This window comes from Spinacia oleracea, chromosome 5 (assembly GCF_020520425.1).
Source record: "Spinacia oleracea cultivar Varoflay chromosome 5, BTI_SOV_V1, whole genome shotgun sequence".
NCBI lineage: Eukaryota > Viridiplantae > Streptophyta > Magnoliopsida > Caryophyllales > Amaranthaceae > Spinacia > Spinacia oleracea.
In genome coordinates, this window is record NC_079491.1 from 92,482,614 (window position 1) to 92,502,186 (window position 19,573).

General features: G+C 39.0%; 1 protein-coding gene across 1 annotated transcript; it reads left to right on the top strand.

The window, feature by feature from the left end:
• The first annotated feature begins 14,001 nt into the window (after window positions 1–14,001).
• LOC130461701 (uncharacterized) lies at window positions 14,002–16,344 on the top strand. Its single transcript, XM_056829872.1, has 3 exons — window positions 14,002–14,377; window positions 14,684–15,559; window positions 15,656–16,344. Exons 1-3 carry the CDS (start codon window positions 14,002–14,004, stop codon window positions 16,342–16,344), a joined length of 1,941 nt encoding a protein of 646 aa, XP_056685850.1.
• Window positions 16,345–19,573: the final 3,229 nt, after the last annotated feature.

The following is a 19,573-nucleotide window of genomic DNA, read 5'->3' on the forward strand; positions in this document are numbered from 1 at the left end:
CATGGCAATGTCATAATCATTTGCATAGATACTTACTTTGGGAAGACTAGTATCGGACAAGACCTATGAAACTTTACTGTAAGAGATGAAAATCTGTCATGAGTAAATTTCATTAAATTATTAGACACTAAATCCTCAATACCTGAGTGATTTGAGATTACTTGTTTGAGAACTGGTTGCTTTGACGTTGACCAACCGTCGCACCGTAAAAGGAGGCTATAAAGGCAACGCTCAGGTAATCACCTATCAAACGAAGTCTAATCTCAAGATCGCAAGATTGGGATTGTCCTCCCATAAATCGGGATGAGATGCTTAAAAGTTGTACAAGGCCACTCGGAGAGCTAGAAACTGTGAAATGCATGGCCGTGCTCGGATGAATCATAGGCTATGATTATCTGTTTATTTGATCAGTTGAACTCTGAAACCGAGGAACACCTCTGGACATAATAAGGATGACAACTCTTACCTTATGTTCAAGAGCAAGCATCGAGCGACAAAGGAATTAGGAAATGCACACTTGTCCCTAAGGACAAGTGGGAGACTGAAGGAAATAATGCCCTTGGTCCAAGTATGCATTCTATGTTAAGTCTAATAAATGCGGTTCAGTATTAATTAACAAGTTAATAATTCAGTGAGATCAAGTGAGCTGAATGCCTAGCTAGAGGCCGCTTCAGTTCAAGTGGAATTAATGATATTAATCCACAGCTTACTCTTGACTGAACCCGTAGGGTCACACAAATAGTACGTAAACGGATCAAGTATTTAATGGCATTAAATACTCCATCTATGAATATTCGGAACCGACGGATCTTGGTTTCAGTGGGAGCTAAGATCGTCACAGGCAAGAAATGAATACTCCGGAAACGATGATATTGCCGGAAACGGAAATATGGATCGTATCGGAAATATGAATATTATCCAAGTCGTAGATGTTGCCGGAAACGGAAACATGGTACGTATCGGAAAATATTATTGGAAATGGAAATATTACCAGAATCGGAAATATTGCCGGAAACGGAAATATTGTCAGAATCGGAAATATTGCCGGAATCGGAAAATAATTCCGGAAACGGAAATATTAAATATTTGTTCGAAACGGAAATTAATTCCGGAATCGGAAATGTTAAATATTGTTCGTATCGGAAATAGATTCCGGAAATGGAAATTTAATCGGAAGCGTATCGTACGAATTAGCATCGGACGAGGCTTGCCGGACGAAGGCCCAGCACGAAGCCGGGGCCATCGCCCAGCAAGCATGCGCGCCACAAGCCCAGCCAAGGCAGCGCCCAGGCCTACCGCAAGGCAGGCCCAGCGCGCGCCAAGGGCCACGGCTGCGTGGGCCGTGCTGCGCGGGCTGCTGCTCGCACGCACATGGGCAGCCCTTGTGGCTGCCGTGTGTGTGTGAGTTTGTGCTCATGCGTGATTCCTGAATCTGCAAGAGTCAGTGTATGATTAAATGTCTATTCCTAATTGGATAAATTAATTAAATAGAATTCATGTAGGATTCTAATTCCAATTAATTCGCATCCTACTAGGATTACGATTCCTTTTCCATAACTCTATAAATAAAGGCCTAGGGGTCATAATTTATACACAAGTTTCAAAGTATTCAAAAGTGAGTTTTTTGAGAGAAAATCAAACACACATCTTGCTCAAAAGTGCCGAAATTTTTTAGTACCTTAAGGGCGATTCTAGTTGGTCAATCTTAAGGCGGATCCGGACGTGCTGTGGACTATCTACGGAGGGACGACATTTGGAGTCCTAAAAGACTTGTTCTTGTTCGGTTCGGGCGCAGCTAGGGAGGGCACGCAACAAAGAGTATGCATCTAATTATGCTATATGATTATGTGTAAATAATATGATTCCTGGGTTAATGGTTGTTTCCGCATGATTTATGTAAATGTCATATGTATCATAACCTAACAAGGTTATCCTTACTAGCTCAGCATAAATAATTGAAGGGACATGCTTTAAACTATTAAACTATTCTGAATTGATTTTAGCAATATGCAACACATAACACTAAATCGATCGTGATTATCTTATTTAGATTGATTTAAGGTACCTAGCATGATAATTCAATTGTCCAAGGTATTATCTTATTAGGCGTGATAGATCAATCAAGTTAATAGTTTGACAATTTTATAAAAGGGTGATGAAAGCGATTAAATCATATGAGGGACACATTACAACGCACCCTTGAGAGGTGCGTTGTGGTTCTCAGAAAACTAACCACTTGGCTTTGCTATTTCTCCTTTTATTTAACGAATCTCGGGTTTCTAAGCAATGTTCCAGTATTTAGGCTTAATTCATCAAGCTACAAGGGACAGGACGCGTTCTGTTCAACTTTTGGGTCGATTGCGACAGAACGCCGGATCAATTTCGCAGCGTGAGGCATAGGCTTAAGGCTAGAGTCAATACTCAGGTTATGGAATTGTGTGTTCTTTTCACGTCGGTTTTGAGGCTGTATTTATAGGAAAAGGGTGTGTGGAAAGATAGATTTTAAGATACGAATCCAAAAAGAATCCGGAGGTAAAACGACCCCAGGCATTTTCAGCGCCCAGGGCTGGGCGCCGAAGATTTCGGCTGCCAGATCCAGGCGTTGAAAATGGGATCTGGTCCGAGTTCTTTGTCAGATTTGGACTCTTAGAACACGGCGCTTTTGAGATTTATCCGAGTCTTTTAGTGCGTATTAACTTTATGACGGAATGCGTCTGGGCCCGTTACGAACTCTAGGTTCGTTAGGAATTTAATTAATACGTAACTCTTATTTTCGAATTATACCAGGAATGCAAATTCTATCTCGTTTAGGATTTATGTTGGAGTGCAACACCTAATTCTGACAGGTTTCTATCTTTTATGACTTTGCCACTTTTAACAACTACCTTTTACGGCAGTTACTATTCTCAGCGGGTTTCTATAAATAGCAGTTTTGGCTGAAATGAAAGGGTGATTGAGATTCGTTTATTTTATAGGAGATGCGTTGCCAAGTGGAGATTTATGTTCTCATCATCGAACCTTCCCTTTCGGGAATGGGGACAAAAGTAGGTGTCTACAACTAGTATGGCCCAAATAGGATAGAAAATATGGTCTGTGTACCATTAATTTGAATGTAATATTGGTCTAAAGTACCAAATTTTATTGCTTTTAAATATGGTCTGCGTACCATCAAATAGTTGTAATTAGTTTAATTATAGCTTATCCTATTTGAAGAAAATGATGCCTCCCATGGTGAAATTCAAGACGGAGATTCCAATCCATTTTCAATACGGACTTTGAAGTTCAAGCTTCAAGATGAAGTCGGGCCATACTAGATCACATTTATATCTTATGCATGTTTTAAGTTATTTATTGCTTTAAATATGTCTTAATTATGCATGATATTATCGCTTGATTATGTTGCATGATTGAGGATTTTAGTTCACTTAAAATCTAACCAACATAGTAAGAGCCTTAAGTTCTAAACTTTAAAAAAAATTGAGTTAAAATGTGCCATGCCAAAATAACACTTACTTGGATAACCTTTACATCAATCTTAGTAATAGTTTTCCGCCATAGCGAGGTGTTACTTATTGATTCTAAAGGGGTAAGGTACACAAATAATTGTGAGTACATGTTAGTTTTGGTGAAACTCAACGATATAAGTAAGGAGTCCTTTTATGTCGTGGAAAATGGGATAGGTTTACCTAATAAGTTCTTAGACGTACCTATCAACCAAGAGTAGTTTCTAGATTATTAGCAAAGGCTTTGCTTACCTAAAATATTTTAGAATTAAGTCTAAATAAATAATATGCTTAATTCTTCAATGATTTAAGGATCTTGGAATCATTTTATTCACACCTGCCGGAACAATAAATTCGAATAAAATGCCAATGACTTGTTTAAATTGCATGATTGCTTTAATTTTCAAGTTATTACTCATGATAAATGTTTAGACTTTGCATGCTTCAATGTATGTTTTAATTATTGTTTATAATTAAATATCTTGCACTGCAGTAAACCCTTTTAGAAAGGTAACAGTAAATTTCCTCGATTGGTAGTGAATCCAAGAACGATTCACGGAAATGAGAGAAAATGAGCAATTTAAAATGTACGTTTCTTTTAGCTAGCGACTTTTATGGTTGTTTTTCGAGTATCAAAGTCGAATGGCAAACCGATTGGTGCTTGTGAATTCAAAATACAATGTAGTTTTAGATCATAAAGCATTGAGTTTAAACGCTCAGCTTTACCAATGGTTAACAACCTAATATGTTTGTCCATTTAATTCTCGATGAGTCTAGTCCCTAGACATTCGAATAGATCGATGCTTAGGGAACTTTAGAAGCTTCTGGTAAGATCATCTAGTTGCAACAAATATTCAACATAAATAAAATGGTAAGAACTTTGATAGAGTGACATTGGACATATCTAACAAAGTATAAAAGTCAACACTAGAGAAGTCAATTCTTAAGACTATAAGAAAGGGTACAAGAAATAGGAAAACAAGGAACAAAAGAAAGGAATTTGCATTCCGTTTCTACCTATAAGTTTATATTTAAAGAGAAGTGACCTAGCAATCAAACTTCCTTGGTATGATATACCACTTGAGGTTCTCACTTCGGTAATAACTCAAATAATGGAAGCTAGGCTACACTAATGGCCTACGAGTGGGAAATGAAGCATGGCAATGCTACATTAATTGTAGGGTCATCTAGTTTGTTTTAAGTCCTTTCAAGGCTGGAACTTAATGGATATTATGTTCCATAATCAGCATACCTAAATTTCTGCTTCAAACACAGAAAGACTCGCATTCAAGAAAAACAAAAACAATGTTTGTTTGTTTATTTGAATGAAATGGTCATTTACGGGTTGAGTCAATATGCTTGATTAAAACAAACAACTCTTTAGCAATAAGAACTTTACTAGGTTCAAATCAACTCCTTGATTTGAGTTCCACTAACCTTTAGCATTGTTGCTTAGACCATATCAACATGTTTACATTCAAAAGCTCTATTTTGATGGACTTTTGAAAGTTGATTGATTTCTAGATCATTCAAGACAAGCTAGTCTTACTTGTTGAAAGTAACAAAAGATATGAACTATTGTTAGATAGCCTAGACAATAGAGTTCAAAGCTAAAGAAAGATTTTATGACTTTATTATTTCACCTAGATTTGAGTGAATATGGGTTTATTTACTCAATGTGATATAAGTTTGAATCTGTTTGGCTAGTTCAAAGATTCAGAAGTATAAAATCCACTTGGCAAGAAATCATAAAGATCTAGGTCATATCATGTTGTTGATTACTTATACCAAGAATGATCATCAATGATTGTGTGTTGAAATTTCACGATCTAGCTCCATAAGATATGGCATATCTAAGTTGGAATGATCGAAGTCAATTAGTACTTTATTCGATCAATGATGAATCATAAAGACTTCTCCTATAATTTCTAAACAAAATGCTCAACTACCACCAAACTAAACCAAATTCGTCAAAGCTATTGAAAAGTAATTTCAGAATATCTTTTCAATATTATATATATCTAAAGAGTTGCAAAACTCAGTGGGATCTTAGTATTTGTTATTCGACAAACTAAGGCCCAAGTATAGATATATGTTTCATTGTGATTTATTCAAATGAGACACGAGGGTATTGTTTCTACCACGAAATTTTGAGAACATAATGTTTGTTTGCTCGAAATAATGTCCTTTTGGAGATTCGTTTCCAAAATGACAAGTGGGAGAAAATAGACCTCGAAAGTATTCGAGGCGAACAACAAACATAAACGGACATTCCGGAGGCTTTTCGAAGTTCTTTAGAAAATCCGAACACGTATTCTTTAAGGACTTTAGAAGTGGCTTTTAAGAATAGACATCTCTTAGAAGACTTTACAAGTGCTTCAAGGAGAACGGAATATTCAAAGGACTTTCAAGTGGCTATTGATATTCTATTGTTTGATGTTCTATACCCAAGTAGGCATAGAGTTCAAGTCACTGAAACTATGAGATTCTTCTATTAGATAGTTAAGAAACCTTCAACTTACAGTCAAACTATTATCATGTAGATTAATGAGTTCGTGACTTGTAAGAAAGCTATGACGAAATATAGATTCCTAAAATGGTTAGAGGCCATATATAGACTTAATGTTTAATTGGTTAAAGGCCATAAAACATAACCAATGTTTTGATAACAAAATTGAAATTTTGTTGATTTGCAAGAATAGTTTCACACCTATTGGTTGCAAGTTGGGTTTAAGGATAAAAACCATCAAACATGGAATTGTGTTCACACACAAAGCTAGATTAGTTGCCAAAGGTTACAAGAAAATTCATGGCATGGATTGTGTTGAAACCTCATGCATAATAGTAATGCTCAAGTCTATAAATCAAGCAATGATTGCATATTGGTACATATGGCAATTGGATGACAAAACATCTTCCTCAATCAAATGTTGGAAGAAACTATGTACATGGCATGCCATAGGATTTGTGGATCCAAATAAATTCTTGAAAAGGAAAGCTAGCTTATGAAATCTAAGTACATATTTAAGCATGCAATTGGGAATTAGAACTGTATTTTAGTGAAGCTAATAAGTATTTTAGTTTCATAAAATATACATGGTTCTTATAGATATATAAGAAGTTTAGTGGGAGTACGTAAAACTTAATTGGTCCTATGTGTATCACACACATATCTCTCTATTGTGAAATAACATTCAAATGATAATGACTAAGATTTGAAATTATTCTTCAATGATGGACCATGGCGAAACTTAGTACATACTGGGTATTAACATCTATTTACAAAGATCTTATGATATTGTTTTAGATTAAGTAATGGCATTTACTAAATCAAACACGAAAGACTCCATTGGAGATATTCGACCCATATGAATAAATCTAAGTAAAGAACGTTTGAACTATGTATAAGAATTTACTAAGTTAAACTTCAAAGGATCTAAGTGAGATTCTTAAACTATATTATATGTCAAAGAATTTAGCTGGATTTAGTATCTACTAAACTAGATGAGCTAAAGTTACATGGACAGAATTCAATTGGGAATTATTCTGCAAAAGAATTTATCATGTATGATATAATATAAGGATCGCCAAAAACGTGTCGTATGACTTTAGGCATGCCGAACATATACCAATCTCTATTGATCTAAGTAAAGATCAACTAGATTGAGATCAAGAAAAACTTATGGTACTTGAAAAAGTACATAAGAGTAGTTCTTGATTCAAGGAAATAAAGATATGTTAAATATTGATTCTACACGCATAAACACTGGCAAAGGATCAAGCAAGATTCCTTTGGAGTTAACCATTGACAAGGACGAGCTAAAGAGCATCGTGTTTTGAAATGACAACATGGATTGGAGACCATGAGTGGTTGCGTGGGAAATTAAAATAATAATTTCTATGTTCTAAGATATAGTTGGAAAGTCTTCCGCATATCTGTAAACTGCTACGATAAGTAAATCCAAACAAAGCATCACTAGCAACCTACACAATTGAAGTAAAATTACTTATTGCCTAAGAAGCAGTAAAACAGGGTTGTTTATTTTAAAGAGTTCTTAACTGAACTTGGGTAGATCACATGTATGTTGACTTAATGGTTTTTCATTGCAAAATGCGTAGAACCACTATTGAAGTAAGAAAGACTAGATCACATAATAAACAAACTCAAAAGACCTTATCATCCTATCTCGAAAAACATTCAATGATAGGGATATTAAGATTCGCAAAGCATGATAACTAAACCTATGCATCAAGTGAGAAACAACACTCACATTGTAGCACTGGAAATCAAGCATAGTTTTGAATTCCACTAATTGTTTTAAAGATGGGTTCGAGGCCATGGTTGTAAAACATTAGGGTTGAACATTTATCATATATGAAATGAATTTTCATATTCCATTTAATCTTGGTTTAGTATTAAATGATGAGTCCCTTCAATTTGACAATATATTCAAGATAGACTGTCAGGACCAGTCCTGTGACTAAGAAATGTCTATCAAGTGAACTAGAATGTTAAAAGTTGAAAATGGTCCCTGATCAGAGTTTTCTATAAAGATGGACGCATAGAAAACATTAGACGACTAGAATGCAAGATGACTAGTAGTTCTGTTTCTTGAACTATGTGGACATGGCAATGTCGTAATCATTTGCATAAATACTTACTTTGGGAAGACTAGTATCGGACAGACCTATGAAACTTTACTGTAAGAGATGAAAATCTTTCATAAGTAAATTTCATTAAAATTATTAGACACTAATCCTCAATACCTGAGTGATTTGAGATTACTTGTTTGAGAACTGCTTACTTTGACGTTGTCAACCGTCGCACCGCAAAAGGAGGCTATAAAGGCAACGCTCAGGTAATCACCTTGTAGACACTAAAAATTTGTTAGTGTATTATAATTAAATTAAATTAATTAATTTGGACCGAAATCATATTATAATCCATTTTAATTATTTAAGCCCATCTAAACAAAATACATGAATCAATCAAATACAATTTGAGTCATAAACATTTGGGCTAGTCCATGTTATTAGCGCAAAACAAACAAATCAAGTGGACCAGGTTAAAGACTCTCAAGTCACAAAATGGGCCTGAGCCCAAACCTATCAAGTCCAGTAAAGGAGTCTCCATCTCCTATAAATACTACCCTTCTACTTCAGTAGCGGGGATCAGAAATTCATTATTCTCGGGAGCTCATATAATTATCTTGGAATTCTCTCTGAAAAGTAGTCAACAAGCACATCAAATTCGTGCCGACTGTTCAGATACATTCGAACGATGCTAAAGCTTTATAAGCTCTCGTTCGAGTGCACTCAAACAAAACCTTCAAATTCAGGTTGACGTCGACAAACGTCACCTTACACTCAAACTCAGGTTGACGTCATCAGACGACCGTCACCCTACACTCAAATACAGTTGTCACACACGTGTCATCGTCAGTTGTGGAACAGAATCAGAGGACTTAGTTTATTTCTTGTAAACTATCAAATACAGAGATTATACCCAAACATTCAAATATCAATAAAAAGACTTTGTTGCATTATTTTCTATCTTATTTACCTAGACTAGAAAATTTGTGTAAACAAATTTTGGCACGCTCGGTGGGACTATCTCTGCCTCTCATCTCTGTTTCCATGGATCCAAAGAAAATTGACTCTCAACCCGCTGGCGTGACAACTGTCACAGTTCAGGAGCGAGCTGCAGCATTGGCTGCAATGTTCCAAAACACTGGTATCATTACAAGGGGAATGAGGAAGAAGAATATTGCCTTTGCTGTAGCAGATCTGCAAACTGCATGCGTTCTTACCAAGGCGCGCAAACACCATGCTTTTCCCTCAGTTCCTAAGGTGTTCGTCACACCTTCCTCTCAAAGGTCGCATGAAGCCCGTGTATTCGGTTCAACATTTCCAGCTGAACTGGAACAACATCCTGTTGCTTCTCTTAAATTAAAGCAAAAGTTTCTTGGAGCTTATGACAAGATGGTCATCCACAATAGCCCACTCTTCGAATTTTATGACGGAGAGGACAACTCTGAAACTGGTAGTGTTTCTCCGACTGCGACATGCGAAGAGGCACCTGGTTCCGAAGACCCCTTTGAGTTCTCACATGAAGACACTGCGTCTGTAATGGTGATTAATGCGAAAACTGTGGAGGAGCAACTTGCTGAGATGAGGGTTCTTCTCGAACGGCTAAAGGCAGACGGAGAAGAAAAGGATGCTAAAATCAAGCATCTAACTAAGAAGCTGAACAAACGTCATCCAGACGCCACTTCAAGCCACGGGAGTTCTGAGAGTGATGGTGATAGCTCTGACTCGAGTAGTCACTCCGGTGGCTCTGTCAAGATCAATGCTCAAAAAATACAAGACATGATAGCCAAAGATATCAAAAGTGAACTGGGAGGAGGCTCTCACGGCAATCAGCGTTACGTCAAACCTTATACGAAGAGAATTGACAAGCTGCGGATGCCAACAGGTTACCATCCACCAAAATTCAACCAATTCGATGGGAAGGGTAATCCCAAGCAGCATGTCGCACACTTCATAGAGACATGTAACAATGGCGGTACAACAGACGACTTGCTCATTAAGCAATTTGTCCGTTCTCTCAAAGGGACTGCCTTTGATTGGTACACTGGTCTGCCCGCGCAATCCATTGACAGTTGGGACCAAATGGAGACAGAATTTTACAAAAGGTTTTTTACCACTCAACGCGTAGTTAGCATGACAGAGCTAACGCAAACTGAATAATGGAAGGAAGAACCGGTCCTTGAGTACATCAACCGTTGGCGCGCGTTGAGTTTGGAATGCAAAGATCGTCTGAATGAAACTTCTGCTATAGAAATGTGCATCAATGGAATGGACTGGGATCTCCATTATATCCTACAGGGTATAAGGCCGAGATCATTTCAAGAGCTGGCAACGAGGGCTCATGATATGGAGATATCCCTCAAAAACAAGAAAAAGGGGGCTTCTTCGGAAGCAAAGATAGAGAAGAAGGAATACACTAAGGTTGAGAAACCCTTCAAAAGTTTGACTAAGGAGACTATGTCAGTAACTACTAGTTCAGCGCCTATCAAGATTTCTGGGAAGGGAAAGGAAGAATACAAAGCCTCGTCTTCCAGGTTTCCCAAGAGTGACAAGCCTACTTTAAAGGAGCTGCAGGCTAAGAAATATCCCTTCCCGGACTCAGACTTGCCTGGCATGTTAGATGACTTGCTTAAAAACAAAGTCATAGAACTTCCTGAGTCCAAGCGACCTGAGAAAATGGGAAGAACTTCCGATCCTAAGTACTGCCCATATCATAGGTTGGTGAGTCATCCTATCGAAAAATGCATAACTCTTAAGGAGAAGATTATGCAACTTGCTAAGGATGGGAAGATTGTTCTTGATCTGGATGAGGCGGTTACGAGTAATCACGCTTCAGCATTGTGTGAATCACCTCTACAGGCTCAAACCCTACAATTCAGAAGTTTGGAGCCAGTAATTGTTTACGTGATGAGACAAGCAGTTCAACATGATGATGTGTTGCCAGTTGAACACGAGGAAGATGACGAAGGGTGGACGGTCGTCACAAGGAAGAGGACAAAAAAACAAGCACACAAGCCACAATCGCAACCCCCTCGTCGCAAAAAGAAACAACAAAAGAAGAAGAGCGTCAAACGCTCAAAAGAAAAAAGGAAGTCAAGGAGTGCTAACAAACAGACGGTGCTCCCTATCGATATTCTTGAGCAGGAACCTTTAGATCTTGTGACCTTGGAAGAATTTTTTCCAGAAGATTACTTCACTACAGTGATTGTCAATACAGTCTCATTCGTGGAGGGTGAGGAAGAACTAGTTGGTAGGGGGGAGACGCCCATAAAATTGACCTTACAACAGTCTGAACCAGTGGTAGACTCAAAAGTTGCCTCTATCTTAGAAGCGTTGCCGTCGCATATGGGCTGGAAGCAAATTTTCCATTTGCCTAAGGAAATGTGCCAACAGGTGGCCCTTGCGCTCCAACACCCTAAATTATATGTTGACTAGGTAAAGGATGCTGGGGAGCCTGCAGAAAATTCGACCAAGTGTTTGTCCTGTAATACAGCGATAGCCTTTACAGATGATGATCTGCTCATGGGGTCAAAGCCCCACAATCGACCTTTGTTTGTTCTGGCTATATTCGTGAACAAAAAGTTGGTCGCATCTTAGTCGACGGTGGATCCGCTGTCAACATTATGCCCAAATCCACAATGATTGATTTAGGGATAAAAACAAATGAATTGTCAACCAGTCAGATTGTCATTCAAGGATTTAACCTTGACAGCCAGAGGGCAATAGGCATAATACGCCTCGAACTCACCATGGGGGAATTGACATCATCTACCCTTTTCCACGTGATTGACACAAAAACGTCTTACGAGATGTTACTTGGACGCCCTTGGCTTCATGAAAATGGTGTCGTCGCTTCGACCCTCCACCAATGTCTCAAATACTATCGTGGAGGTGAAAAGAAAATCAATGGGGATGTCAAACCTTTCGCCAAGGCCGATTCTAACTTCGCTGACGCAAAAATTTTTGAAGATGAAGGAGCGTCAAGTGAGATACTGCCATCTCAAATCCTCTCTACAGGCAAGAAGGATGATAAGAAGAATGTTGATTCATCCTTAATCCCTAAGGAGTCGCCAATTCAGAAGAAAGAACTTCAGAAGGAAAAGGTGACTAAAGAGGTTTTCGCTCAACCCATCCAAAAGGAAAAAGCGTCATCGACCGCCCCTGTCTTGCGTTACATCCCAAAGTCGCGTCGCAAAGAAGGCGAGTCACCATTTGCTGAATGTCAGGACGCTAAGCTTGAAGAAAAGGTGGGGAAGAAAGTTGATGAAGTTGCTCTCCAAGATTTGAAGAGTAAAACAATATTTCCCCTGTCTAAGGGGAAGAGTAGTCAAATCATCAAGTCGCCTACGGTTGAAGAACCTTCAAGAGTCAAGGAGCTAAACAAAGAAAAGTTTGACCCGAATGCATATAAGCTCCTAGCGAAGTCAGGGTATGATTTTGAAAATCCAACACCTTTGGGTAAAGTCATTGATGCTAAACCTCATGGTCTCAACGACACACAAAAGAAGCTTCTTGAGTATGGTGACAGGTTTCAACAATCCAAGACGGGGGTAGGATTGAAACGCCCCACACCAGTCAAAATCTCGATATGGCGAAAAGTGAACACCTCATCATCACAGTATATAACTGCAGAAGAGGTCGAAGAAAATGAGGCTGAAGGTGATGATCAGTCGGAGAAAAATCTGTTTTTGATCGACTGCGTCCACCTACAATTAAGAACCATTCATCTGTGTTTGACAGGCTTGGTGGACATGGAAATGTGAAGAAAATATCATCAAGTCCTTGGCCAAAGAGGAAAGGATCTGTCTTCAGTCGTGTCGGCGCGTCATCCACGCTTGACGACCAACCAAGACAATCAGCACTTGGTCGCATTAGGAAAAGAAATGATGATGTAAGGGGAATTGATGATGCGAGAAGTGTTGTTCCCTCTCGCATGAAACGCACTCAAGACATAGACATCACTGAACAACAACCCCTAAAAGCAAGGGTTCGTACTGTGGTATTTACCAATCAAAAGAAGTCGTCTGAAAATGTTGCGGAGGACAACCAAAAGTTTGTTTCCTCGAATCATGTGACAGCGCAAGAAGTCTCGAATTCGGATGATGAAATAGAGACCGACGTGGCTCCTAAAATACTTGAGGATGGGGGGCAAACAACTGTGGACGAACTAAGAGAGTTAAACCTTGGAACTCTTGAAGAACCACGTCCTGTGTATATTAGCTCTCTTCTCACTCAAGAGGAAGAACATGAGTATGCTGAATTACTCTCAGAATTTAAAGATGTCTTTGCGTGGAGCTATAAAGAAATGCCCGGTCTCGACCCGAGAATCGTCGTCCATCGCTTGGCGATTAAAAAGGGTGTTAGTCCAAAGAAACAATCTCAAACACGTTTTAGACCGGAGTTGATCCCTGAAATTGAATCTGAGGTAAACAAACTCACAGGTGCAGACTTTATTTGTGAAGTCAAATATCCTACATGGATAGCAAATGTAGTCCCTGTGAGAAAGAAAAACGGACAACTACGGGTTTGTGTGGACTTTCGCGACTTGAACGAAGCATGTCCGAAAGACGATTTTCCGCTACCAGTCACAGAAAATCATGATAGATGCTACGACTGGTCACGAAGCCTTGTCTTTCATGGATTGTACAGCTGGCTACAATCAAATCCGTATGGCACCCGAAGATCAAGAAGCCACAGCGTTTCGCACACCAAAAGGGATATTTTGCTATAAAGTCATGCCCTTTGGATTAAAGAACGCATGAGCCACATATCAACGTGCGATGCAGAAAATTTTTGAAGACATGATGCACAAGATAGTGGAATGCTACGTTGACGACTTAGTAGTCAAGTCCAAAAAGAGGGAGAGTCATTTGTCTGACCTCCGCAAAGTCTTTGAAAGATTACGTAAATGTCAACTAAGAATGAATCCCCTAAAATGCGTGTCAGAGTCACATCTGGAAAATTTCTAGGTTTTGTTGTCAGGCATAGGGGTATCGAAATTGATCAAACAAAGATTAAGGCAATCCAAGAGATGCCCGAACCTCGAAACCTTAAAGAACTTCATGGCCTTCAAGGCCGTTTGGCATACATTCGAAGGTTCATCTCCAACCTTGCTGGAAGATGTCACCCATTTAGCCATCTCATGAAAAAAGATACTCCATTTAATTGGGATGAATCGTGTCGAAGGGCATTTGAAAGCATAAAAAAGTACTTGTCTTCTCCACCAGTGTTGGGGGCACCAGTCAAAGGAAAGCCTCTTATCCTTTACATTGTTGCACAAGAGCGTTCGTTGGGGGCAATGTGTGCTCAAGAAATATAGGATCGCAAAGAGACGGCTCTTTACTACCTGAGTCGGACGTTGGTGGGTGCTGAATTGAACTACTCACCCATTGAAAATAATTGTCTTGCTTTGGTTTTTGCCATCCAAAAGTTAAAGCATTACATGCAGGATCATATAGTCCGTGTCATCTCAAAAGCTGACCCAATCAAGTATATCCTTTCAAGACCAGTTCTCTTAGGACGACTTGCTAAGTGGGTTGTACTCATAAAACAGTATGACATTGTGTACGTGCCGTAAATATCTGTGAAAGGTCAAGCAATAGCAGATTTCTTTGCAGATCATCCAGTGCCACCTAACTGGGAGCTTTCTGTTGATTTGCATGGGGAGGATGTGTTCTACATTGACGTACTCCCACCTTGGGAAATGTATTTTGACGGAGTTGCTCGTCAAGATGGCGCTGGAGCTGGAGTTGTCTTTTTGTCTCCAGAAAAGCATGTTCTGGCTTACTCGTTCGTGTTAACTCAATTATGCTCAAATAATATGGCCGAATACCAAGCCCTCATCTTAGGCCTCCAAATGGCCGTGGAACTAGGACTAAAGGACTTAGATATTTATGGAGATTCACAGCTCGTGATAAGCCAACTTTTAGGAGAATATGAAGTCAAGAAAGAGGATTTAATTCCTCATCGCAGATATGCAACAAAATTGCTTGAAAAGCTTGACACTGCTAAGTTGAATCATGTTCTAAGGAGTGCCAACAAAATGGATGACGCACTTGCAGCGCTTGCAGCCACTTTGGCACTGGGGGAAGAAGAAACCATGTCCGTACCGGTTTGCAACCGTTGGGTCGTTGCGCCTGACGTAGACGAAACTGAAGATGAAGAAGTTGAGGAAGTCGACATGATCATTGTTCATCAAATTGACCAGGAAGATTGGCGTCAACCAATTATCGACTATCTAAGTCATCAAAAATTGCCTAGTGACCCAAGGCATAGAATGGAGATTCGTCGTCGAGCCCCTCGATTTATACTTTTTAATGGAACTTTGTTTCAACGATCTTTCAATGAATCATGGTCGAGATGCATCGGAGACGAAGAAACAATGAAAGTCATGGAAGAGGCTCACGCTAGAATTTGTGGTGCACATCAATCAGGTCCTAAGTTGTATGATTGCCTTAAAACAATGGGTTATTATTGGCCAACAATGGTGTAAGATAGCATGGACTACGCGAAGAAATGTGAAGCTTGTTAGTTTCATGCTAATTTCATCCACCAACCTCCAGAACCCTTGCACCCTACGGTCTCGTCTTGGCCTTTTGAAGCATGGGAACTTGACGATGTTGGTCCGATTACACCAAAGTCGTCTGCGGGTCAAGCATATATCTTTGCAGCAACTGATTATTTCTCTAAGTGGGCGGAGGCCGTCCCTCTCCGCGAGGTCAAGAAAGAAAATGTCGTCGATTTCATTCGTACTCACATCATTTACAGGTACGATATACCTCAACGGATCATCACTGACAATGGAAAGCCATTCTTCAACGCATTGATGACAAGTCTTTGTGAGAAATTTAAATTCACGCAACATAAATTGTCCATGTACAACGCTCTTGCAAACGGCCTAGCGGAAGCCTTCAATAAAACACTTTGTAAATTGTTGAGCAAAGTTGTTTCAAAATCGAAGCGCGACTGGCATGAAAAGATAGGGGAAGCTCTTTGGGCTTACAGGACGTCATATAAAACAGCAACACAGTCAACCCCATATGCTTTGGTGTATGGTGTCGAATCTATTTTGCCTTTGGAACTTCAAATTCCATCATTGCGAGTAGCTATTCAAGAAGGGTTGACTAATCATGAAAATGACAGACTTCGTCTAGCAGAGTTAGAGGCACTTGATGAGAAAAGACTTCAAGCACAACAGAAATCGGAATGCTATCAGGCTGGTTTATCACGCGCATTCAATAAGAAAGTTTGATCTCGCTCTTTTCAAATGGGTGACATAGTTCTAGCGGTGAGACGACCTATCATTACTTCACGTAAGACTGGAAGTAAATTCACTTCAAATTGGGATGGTCCATATGTTGTGCAAGAGGTATACACTAATGGGGCGTACAAAATCGTTGATGCAGAAGGACTACGCGTGGGGCCTATCAACGGCAAATTTCTAAAGCGGTACTACTCATGAAAAGTGAAATCTTTGTAAACTCCTAAGTAAGAGGATAAACTGCTCGCTCGGAAAAAAAAAAAAAAAAAAAAAAACTATTCAAGTGCACCCACACCAAAAAAAAAATCACAAACATTGCTACACTCCTGGCCCGCAAGAGTATAAAATGTGAACGGAAAAATAATTATTCATTACTACGCTCCTGGCCCGCAAGAGTTTAAACTGTGAACGGCGAAATAATTAAACGAAACATGCTCAGCTCAATGAGCAAGGTAAACCGAGCAATAAAAAAATATACCCTTTTGCAATAATCATGAAAAATAACATAGGCAAAAGGCGGAAACAAAATAAAGAGTTAAGCGACATACACCAAAGGAAGAGGAGTAACCAAGCACTCATGTGACTTAACATCCCTGATAGGTTCATCCGGAACGGCCTGGTGATCTATCGTGACAGTATCATCGTCGTTGTCTCCTCGCAAACACAAGAAATGACTGTCATATATAAGATGTCAAGTTCACTGAACAAGCCATGTGACTTAACATCCCCGATAAGTTCATCCGAAACAGCCTGATGACCTATCGTGACAGTATCATCGTCGTTGTCTCCTCGCAAACACAAGAAATGACTGTCATATAAGATGTCAAGTTCACTAAACAAGCCATGTGACTTAACATCCCCGATAGGTTCATCCGGAACGGCCTAGTTACCTATCGTGACAGTATCATCGTCGTTGTCTCCTCGCAAACACAAGAAAGGACTGTCATAAATAAGATGTCAAGTTCACTGAACAAGCCATGTGACTTAACATCCCCGATAGGTTCATCCGGAACGGCCTGGTGACCTATCGTAACAGTATCATCGTCGTTTATCTCCTCATAAGCTCAAAAGGGGACCGTCATAAAAGATGCTAAGTTAAATTCACCGGACAAACCATGTGACTTAACATCCCTGATAGGTTCATCCGGAAAGACCTGGTGACCTATCGTGACAGTACCGTTGTTATGCATTTCGCCTGCAAGATATCTCAAAAAAAAGTATGCAAAAATAAAAGCTGAGAAATTGCAAACACAAGTAATTACCTCAACAGTCTGGAGCTTTCGGTAGTGTTTCAAGGACAACTCCAATATCATAAAAAACACAAAAGAAAAACTTCATGTCCTGCAAATAAAGGAGAATACGTAGGAGTAAATTGAGTTAAACTTCATGTTCTGCCTGCATCAAGGTACTGCATTGAGAGGCTACAAACAACGGTTTAACATCAACGATGATCAAGTGCTAAGATGAGTTTAATCCTATTAAACACCAGACTTTGGCGCACAATAGCAATGTAAATATAGAGTACAAATACAACACTGATGACTGATCCTTTACAAAAAAAAAGTCTCTTCGTAAAGCTCGATATTAGACGGTGGTTTGATACTTTGGTAACTTATGGAAGTCTCTTCGTAATTACTATGCTACTCATCAAAGTCAATGTTAGTCCATGATGACTAGCAAACATTAAAAAGAAGGGTTCAGTTGTTTTTCGCCAACTAACCACTTTCTGACTGTTAAGTCAAACTCAAATGGTTCGAGACCCCGTCACACTTAAATACTTCAAGTCGTGTCTGTGACATGGTCTCGAGGGGGCAATTTGTAGACACTAAAAATTTGTTAGTGTATTATAATTAAATTAAATTAATTAATTTGGACCGAAATCATATTATAAACAAAATACATGAATCAATGTCGTAACATGGCAATGTCGTAATCATTTGCATAGATACTTACTTTGGGAAGACTAATATCGGACAGACCTATGAAACTTTACTATAAGAGATGAAAATCTGTCATAAGTAAATTTCATTAAAATTATTAGACACTAATCCTCAATACCTGAGTGATTTGAGATTACTTGTTTGAGAACTGCTTAGTTTGACGTTGTCAACCGTCGCACCGCAAAAGGGGCTATAAAGGCAACGCTCAGGTAATCACCTTGTAGACACTAAAAATTTGTTAGTGTATTATAATTAAATTAAATTAATTAATTTGGACCGAAATCATATTATAATCCATTTTAATTATTTAATCCCACCTAAACAAAATACATGAATCAATCAAATACAATTTGAGTCATAAACATTTGGGCTAGTCCATGTTATTAGCCCAAAACAAACAAATCAAGTGGACCAGGTTAAAGACTCTCAAGTCACAAAATGGGCCCGAGCCCAAACCTATCAAGTCCAGTAAAGGAGTCTCCATCTCCTATAAATACTACTCTTCTACTTCAGTAGCGGGGATCAGAAATTCATTATTCTCAGGAGCTCATATGATTCTCTTGGAATTCTCTCTGAAAAGTAGTCAACAAGCACATAAATTCGTGCCGACTATTCAGATACATTCGAACGATACTAAAGCTTTATAAGCTCTCGTTCGAGTGCACTCAAACAAAACCTTTAAATTCAGGTTGACGTCGACAAACGTCACCTTACACTCAAACTCAGGTTGACGTCATCAGACTACCGTCACCCTACACTCAAATAGAGGTGTCACACACGTGTCATCGTCAGTTGCGGAACAGAATCAGAGGACTTAGTTTCTTTCTTGTAAACTATCAAATACAGAGATTATACCCAAACATTCAAATATCAATAAAAAGACTTTGTTGCATTATTTTCTATCTTATTTACCTAGACTGGAAAATTTGTGTAAACACACCTATCAAACGAAGTCTAATCTCAAGATTGCAAGATTGGGATTGTCCTCCCATAAATCTGGATGAGATGCTGAAAGTTGTACAAGGCCACTCGGAGAGCTAGAAACCGTAAAATGCATGGCCGTGCTCAGATGAATCATAGGCTATGATTATCTGTTTATTTGATCAGTTGAACTCTAAACTGAGAAACACCTCTGGACATAATAAGGATGACAACTCTTACCTTATGTTCAAGAGCAAGCATCGAGCGACAAAGGAATTAGGAAATGCACAAGACTGAAGGAAATAATGCCCTTGGTCCAAGTATGCATTTAATGTTAAGTCTAAAAAATGCGGTTCAGT

Excerpts from the sequence above, each read along its gene's own strand:
- LOC130461701 (XM_056829872.1), top strand. The coding sequence starts at position 14,002 with ATGTCAACTAAGAATGAATCCCCTAAAATGCGTGTCAGAGTCACATCT. Across the intron at positions 14,378-14,683 it reads TTACATTGTTGCACAAGAGC|GTCAAGCAATAGCAGATTTC; the intron begins GTTCGTTGGGGG and ends TATCTGTGAAAG. Across the intron at positions 15,560-15,655 it reads TGATTGCCTTAAAACAATGG|AACCCTTGCACCCTACGGTC; the intron begins GTTATTATTGGC and ends ACCAACCTCCAG.